Genomic DNA, 8,180 nt, shown 5'->3' with positions numbered 1-8,180 from the left:
CAGCTACTTAATACTCTATCTGGAGATAGACCTACTTACCGAATACCAGTAACTAGCTCAGATAATCTATCACTGAGCTGCTTCCTTATCCTTATCACCTGAACATAAGGCAAATCAAGTTACTTTCTGTCTGTTAGCACAAGACAGCACAATACAACAAATCGGTATCAAAAGTGCCACTAAAAGTCTACTTAACACTTATGCATTTTCAGAATTTACATTATGATTATCCAAAGACACGCAGGCAGCATAGCGTAGAGGTATCAACACTTAATAAAAATTACAGCTGCCAAAGACCCTCGATCGACTATCATAGACGGTCGGCCAACCGTCTATACATACTCGGTCGAGTGTCTAGTCACTCAGCCCATGGTCATTTGCAAACACATTCGGTCGGCATCTACTCACTCGGTCGATTGTCTAGACTGTCGGTTGAGTGTCAGGAGACATTCGGCCGATCGTGTTCATCTGCAGATGAAGATGAACACTGCTACGGGTTTCACCCAAAATTCGCCAATTTTTGCTCTAGAGCTCGTTTCTTACCCCTCCTAAAATGACTAAATCATGTATATTAAACATCAGTAAGCATAAAACCACAATATTTTGACACAAACGATATTAAATTCAACCATTTTAACCCAAATTTCACTTTTAACAAACTTAACACAAAAACCTCATTTTCTCAAAGATTAAAGCTTGAAACACTTCGATTCTTACCTCAAAAGATTCAGTAAATCGTGAGGAACAAAATGATATGAATGATTTGAGCTCTAGAACACAAATTAGAAATCTAGGGTTTGAAGAAAAAATGTGGTGAAAATACGGGGTGTTTGGAAATTTCTAGTGAGATGGAGAAATGAGAGAAGAAGGGCAGCATTATACACTTACTTGGGGTTAAAACCTCATACCCCACAACACACGGGTATTTATCAGTAATCTGATGCCAAACGCATCTCCTTTGGCGGCCCAAACGGGGTCCAAATCACATAAACTGAACTGTTCTGGAACCCTGGTCAAAAAGCGAATCTAACAACACTAGAAAATAAATAATTACTATAATTAATTAAAAGTGCAAATAATGAGGCCTAAGGGAAAAATCGTCAACTTACGATTAGGCCCAGTCTGAAGATGTTACAAATCCAACCCCTTAAGAAGATTCCGTCCTCAGAATCTGGTCAAGGTAAAACAAGCGAGGGTAACGAGCTTCCATCAGCTCTTCGGTCTCCCATGTAAGGTTCAATCCTAAGCTATGCTTCCACTCGACAAGCACCATTCAGATCTCCTTATTTCTTAACTTTGTTACCTTTCTATCAACAATTATAACCGATTCTTTGACTAACTTTTAATTTATGTCCACCCTTAAATCACTCAAAGGAACCCGTTGCGTCTCATCATCGACCTTACATTTCCTAAGGTAACATACATTGAATGTGTTGTGAATTCCTGCCAACTCTGTCGGGAGCCCTAACACAACCGTCTGATCATTAACCCTCTGAATAATCTTGAACGACCCAATATATCTCAGAGCTAACTTACCTCGCTTACCAAACCTAATAACTCCTTTCCACGGCGAAACTTTTAAGTAAACACGATCCCCCACCTCAAAGTTTACCGGATGTCTACGTGGATCGGCATACATTTTATGTCTATTACGTGCCGCTTTCAACTTCTCACGTGCTATCGCTACCTTTTCTGTTGTTATCTGAACTATTTCTGGACCTACAAGCTGTTTCTCACCATCTTCTAACCAATAAGTCGGCGTTCTACATTTGCGACCATACAGCATTTCATAAGGCGGTATACCAATAATCGAATGATAAGTATTGTTGTAAGCGAATCAATCAAAGGTAGATGTAAATCCCACAGACCACCGTACTCTAACAAGCAGGACCTAAGCATACCCTCTAGTATCTGTATTGTACGTTCGCTCTGACCGTTAGTCTGCGGATGATACGATGTACTCAGATTTACTCTTTTTCCCAAACTTTTCTGTAAACTGTTCTAGAAATTAGACACAAATCTAGATCCCTGTATGATACGATAGATATCAGAACTCCATGTCGACTAACTATCTCTTTCAAGTACAAATATGCTAGAACGCTCAACGAGGCTGTCTCTTTTGTTGCTAAAAATGTGCACTCTTTGTCAGTCGATCAACAATTGCCCAAATCATATCATTACCTCTCTTAGTTCGAGGAAATTTTGTCACAAAATCCATCGTAATATGATCCCACTTCCACTCTGGAATTTTCAACTGCTGCAATGAACCATAGGGTTTCTGGTGTTCGGCTTTAACATGGGCACAAACATGACATCTTTCTACCAATTGAGCAACATCTTTCTTCATCGTTGGCCACCAATACATTGGTTTAGGTCGTTATACATCTTGGTATTACCCGGATGGACAGTCAACCTTGATTTGTGGGCTTCATTTAAAATCAATTTCCTTAAATCTCCAAGCATAGGTACCCAAATTTGATTCTTAAACGTATTAAGTCCACGAGAATTGTCAGTCAATTGGTCTCTTATTTTGGTCGTTAATTCAGTCTTTAACTTCTCCTCCAATAAAGCTTGGGTTTGAACCTGTTTTATCTGTTTAATAAGGTTTGAAACTATTTTGGTTCTCATAAATTTTACAGTCTACACAGTTTTCTTACGACTTAAAGCATCGGCTACAACATTTGCTTTGCCTGGGTGATACTTTGTTTCACAATCGTAGTCTTTTATAAACTCAATCCACTGTCTATGTCTCATATTTAGTTCTTTCTGCGTGAAAATATACTGGAGGCTCTTATGGTTTGTACATATCACACACTTTGTACCATATAGGTAGTGTATCCATAATTTCAATGCAAATACTACTGCAGCCATTTCTAAATCGTGAACCAGATAGTTACGTTCATGTGTCTTTAACTAACTAGAAGCGTACGCGGTAACTTTATCTCTCTGCATCAGTACATACCCCAACCCGGCAATTGACGCATCACAATAAACCACGAAGTCATCTGAACCCTCTGGTAATGTTAACACTGGAGCCTGACATAACAACTGTTTCAGAGTCTGAAAGGCTTGTTCCTGTTGGTCACTTCATTGAAAACTTACATATTTTCTGGTCAATTTGGTCAACGGACCCGCTATTTTCGAAAAATCTTTTATAAACCTGCGATAATAACTCGCAAGACCCAAGAAATCCTTGACTTCTGTCGGCGTCTTTGTTGAATGTCAACCCATTACCGCTTCTATTTTTGACGGATCCACTTTAATACCTGCCTCACATATAACATGACCTAGACACTGTACTTCTCGAAGCCAGAACTCACACTTCGAGAATTTAGCATATAACTGTTGTGACGACCCAAAAAATTTAGACTAAATTTAAACCAAACTCTCGATACGATTTTAATATTTTTGACACGTTAAGAAAAGTCTGTTAGGTTGAGTCTCAATATTTTTGAACTGTTTCATATATTCAATTGACCTTTGACTATGTTCGACGATTCACGAACAACTATTTGTAAATAGATATGTGTGTGTGTATATATATATATATAAACTGGAAATATAATTTGAAATATTATATGTTGTTGTTATTAAATGTAATTATGTAAAATAAAAAAATAAAATAAAATATGATATTATTATTAAAATAAATATATATATATATATATATATATATATATATATATATATATATATATATATATATATATATATATATATATATATATATATATATTATGTATATTAAAAATAAATATTAAATGATCATAATACTTGTTTTTGTTCCGATTGATATTAAGTAAGTTAAATTCGAACTTATATTATTTTAAAATAAACGGTGATTTGAAAATGAGTTAGATAAATTATAGGCTTATTAAAAGTATATTTAGGATCTAATTATTAAATTTTAATACTTTTAAATTTTACCCTGAATCGAGCGCAGACAGTTTGATTTAATTTTTAATTAATAATTTTAAACAATTAATGACCGCTTTATAAATAAATGATTAGATTATATATATATATATATATATATATATATATATATATATATATATATATATAGTAATGTAAAATTTGGGATTGTTCTGAGAACTTTTATCCACCATGGACTAATGACGGAGAACAAAATTCAGTCCGTAAATGGTGACGGCTAATATTATCACGCGTTTAATTATTTATGTTATATATTTCTTTTCACCACTTTATTGAACTTCCACCCGTGAAACTAATAGACAATATTCAATGTGTATTTGTGCATATTGTTATTGTGTTACTGTATTTGATTGAGATATGCATCAACCAACTCAATCATTATTTCTCTCATATACATATAGTTATATAGTTAGGTGATAGAGGAGAATATATATATACAATACTAGAGTTATATGAATCATTCTTTATCACTTTGTCTCTTTTATTCCACATCTCTCTCGCTCACCATTTCTCTTCTTCGTGAACTTAAAAACCATTACAACCGACACTCTATGACCACCTTAAACCCTCTACATCGCCACTCTCCTTCTTAGTGTAAACCCGCCACCCTACAAATCAAACCTGTCACCACCAAAAGCCACCATACACCATCATCTTCTTCACCACCAGTTAACCACCTTCTTCATCCCTAATTGAAACCACCAAAACATCACCTAACTGTCTGCTATAATGTGCTATTCCAATTTATGTTTTTTTTTTTGATCCAGCAACATCATAACCACCATCATCAACGGTTCAAACTAACACCTTCATCATCTCAAACACTACCATCGTAAGGCACCATTAAACACCCAACATCATCATGAACCTACAAGTGTTGCTGTTTCTACTCGATTATTACTACCGCTATTTCCTTTTTCTTGTTTCAGTCTACCTGCTACAGCTACTGCTGTAGCACCTTAAATCATTAAAACTACCACTATCCATCACTCGATAAACTACTGTTGTTCTGCTACTGTCTTGGCAGTCTAAAACCCACCTCAACAGCCACATACAATCACTCAACAACCATATTGCCACCACCAAGAACCACCCATCTGCTGCTACATTTTACTGCCGTCAAACACCAACACCACTATCACCATAAACCACAACCATCTCCAATCACCACCGTATCCGTAATCAACAACCATTGAATCATCTAAATTCCTACAAGAATACCCTGCTCGTTCACTGTTTCTACAGCCCAACCAAAAATCGAATACCATGCCATATTTTTCTTTCTTCTCTTTCAGTCGTTAACGATGAAGATGATGAAACAATTCCTGTATACTTGATCAATAATTGTCAAACCAGATTGTGACCTATAGGTCCTTCATAACGTAGATGTTGGGTGGCCACGCAAGAAAGGAGAGGCTTTTTATTATTTTAATTTTTTTTAACCTAGTCAGTAACGTGGAATTCCACTGAAGTATACTACATCGGAAGTTGTAAACGAACTGGACTGGGTTACTTGATTTGGCCGATTATGATATGAGATTGATGATTGGGCCGAGAGCTTTTATATTGATAATTGGGCCGAGAGTTTATAGTTCCATTGGGCCGTGAACTTAATTAGTTGTTGGACTATGTCCTATTTTCGTTGGACCAAGAAATGGGTTATATAGTATAAGTATCGGATTTAAATCAGAAAATCAAGCAAGAGAGCAATGGTTTAAGGGTGTTTGTGTGAGCGTGAGGTCGCGGGTTCGAGTCCCATTCGGGGCATTTCTTTTTACAAAAAGCTTCTAAAGGGTATATTTTTATTACTTTTATTTCATTTATTATTATTATTATTATTATTATTATTATTATTATTATTATTATTATTATTATTATTATTATTATTATTATTATTATTATTATTATTATTATTAGAATTGTTATTACGATGATTATTATTATTATTATTACACTTAGTATTATTGTTATTATTATTATTATCATGAAGTATTAGAATCATTATTGTTATTAGTATTATCATCATTAAGTATTATGAACATTAGTTATTACTATTATTATTATTACTAATATAACTATTAGTTACCATTTATTATTATTATTATTATTATTATTATTATTATTATTATTATTATTATTATTATTATTATTATTATTATTATTATTATTATTATTATTATTATCATAACCTTAGTTACAATCATAATTATTTTTATTTTTATTTTTATTACTAATATTATATTATTATCAATATAAGTATTATTATTAAGTAAAATGATTATTAATATAATCATTATCAATAAGAATTCTAATATTATTATAAGCATTATAACCATTAATATTAGTATTAATATCATTTTAGATGTATTATTATTATTAACAAAAGTATTACTATTAAGATTACCATTAGCAAAAAGATTGTTATAATTATTATTATGAATAGGCATTAAGTATTAACATTAAAACTATTATTTTTATCATCATTACTATTATTAAATTATTCATTATATTAAAATTACTGATATTATCATTATTAATATAGTTATTATTATAATTACTAGGATTATTTTTACCAAAAATTATTATTTTATTTTCATTAAAACTATCATTATTGTTATTATCAGCATTATCTATATCAATATTACTAAAAATAATTACGTTTATGAAAATAAAAGTTTTAAAAATATTATTAAGGTAGTAAGTATGTTTTTAATCAAATTAACAAAGTTTATATAAATATTCATATATAACATGTTAGGTATTTTTTATTAAAATAATAATCAAATATATATATCAATATAAATATATAAATATTGAACCTTTTGAATATATATACAAACTAAATAAGTATAATATATAATTTAAGATATAATATATAAACTTGTTCGATTACGATTATATATTTTAATATATATACAAATGATATAGGTTCGTGAATCCGAGGCCAACCCTGCATTGTTTAGTATCGTCATATGTATTTTTACTACAAAATACAGTATTGTGAGTTTCATTTGCTCCCTTTTTAAATGCTTTTGCAATATATATTTTTGAGACTGAGAATACATGCGCTGCTTTTATAAATGTTTTACGAAATAGACACAAGTAATTAAAACTATATTCTATAGTTGGATTATCGAATCGAATATCACCCTTTTAGCTTGGTAGCCTAAGAATTAGGGAACAGACACCCTAATTGAAGCGATTCCTAAAGGTAGATCTACAGGCCCTAACTCCCCCCATACTGGAAAATGGTATGCTTTAGTACTTCGAGTTTATATTATACAGACGGATTTCTGTTTTGGGGATATTCTATATGCATTATGTTAATGTCGGTTACCAGGTGTTCAATCCATATGAATGATTTTTAAACACTTACGAGTGTATGATTATTGAATAAAAAAATCTTGTGGTCTATTAAAATGATGGAAATGATTGATTATGATAAACTAATGAACTCACCAACCTTTTGGTTGACACTTTAAAGCATGTTTATTCTCAGTTATGAAAGAAATCTTCCGCTGTGCATTTGCTCACTTTAGAGATATTACTTGGAGTCATTCATGACATATTTCAAAAGACGTTGTATTCGAGTCGTTGAGTTCATCAAGATTATTATTAAGTCAATTATAGTTGGATATATTATGAAATGGTATGCATGCCGTCAACTTTCGATGCAATGCAAGTTTGTCTTTTAAAAAAAAGGAATGCAATGTTTGTAAAATGTATCATATAGAGGTCAAGCACCTCGTGATGTAACCAAATGTAATGTATTTGTCCAGATGGAATAGGACGGGTCATTTCAGGTGGTATCAGAGCGGTGGTCTTAGCGAACCAGGTCTGCATTAGTGTGTCTAACTGATAAGTCGTTAGGATGCATTAGTGAGTCTGGACTTCGACCGTGTCTGCATGTCAAAAGTTTTGCTTATCATTTTTGTCTAAAATTGCATGTTTATTATTCTTAGTCTAGACACATCTTATTGCATTGATTGAATGAATAGTGTATAGACAAAATCCATATCTTAGCGTATCTGCTAAATCATATCATAGCGTATTTGTTACTGTAAACATTGTCTGACATATTCCGTAAATTCCTCCGTAATCTACGAAATCTTTTGTTCTAAATATATAGATATTCTATGTAATTAGAATATCATCTGATATCCGAAAATCATTTCATATCGAAAAATCCTTTATGGAACTCGCCACTAGTTCAAGTCCCTCGGATTCCGATATGGAGTTTCACT

At 32.3% G+C, this 8,180-nt stretch overlaps 1 protein-coding gene across 1 annotated transcript; it reads right to left on the bottom strand.

The window, feature by feature from the left end:
• Window positions 1-929: 929 nt before the first annotated feature.
• On the bottom strand, window positions 930-1,786 carry LOC139889382 (uncharacterized). The gene is made up of 2 exons (XM_071872340.1): window positions 1,405-1,786; window positions 930-1,009 (listed from the first exon to the last, which is right to left on the bottom strand). The coding sequence occupies exons 1-2, from the start codon at window positions 1,784-1,786 to the stop codon at window positions 930-932; spliced, it is 462 nt and encodes a 153-aa protein (XP_071728441.1).
• Window positions 1,787-8,180: the final 6,394 nt, after the last annotated feature.

The sequence above is a fragment of the Rutidosis leptorrhynchoides genome, chromosome 2 (genome assembly GCF_046630445.1).
Source record: "Rutidosis leptorrhynchoides isolate AG116_Rl617_1_P2 chromosome 2, CSIRO_AGI_Rlap_v1, whole genome shotgun sequence".
NCBI classification, from domain to species: Eukaryota; Viridiplantae; Streptophyta; class Magnoliopsida; order Asterales; family Asteraceae; genus Rutidosis; species Rutidosis leptorrhynchoides.
The sequence above is the reverse complement of the archived record's forward strand: the minus strand, read 5'-3'. Positions and strand labels throughout refer to the sequence as shown.

Excerpts from the sequence above, each read along its gene's own strand:
- LOC139889382 (XM_071872340.1), bottom strand. The coding sequence starts at position 1,786 with ATGCTGTATGGTCGCAAATGTAGAACGCCGACTTATTGGTTAGAAGAT. Across the intron at positions 1,010-1,404 it reads TGTATGTTACCTTAGGAAAT|GGTTCCAGAACAGTTCAGTT; the intron begins GTAAGGTCGATG and ends CTTTTTGACCAG.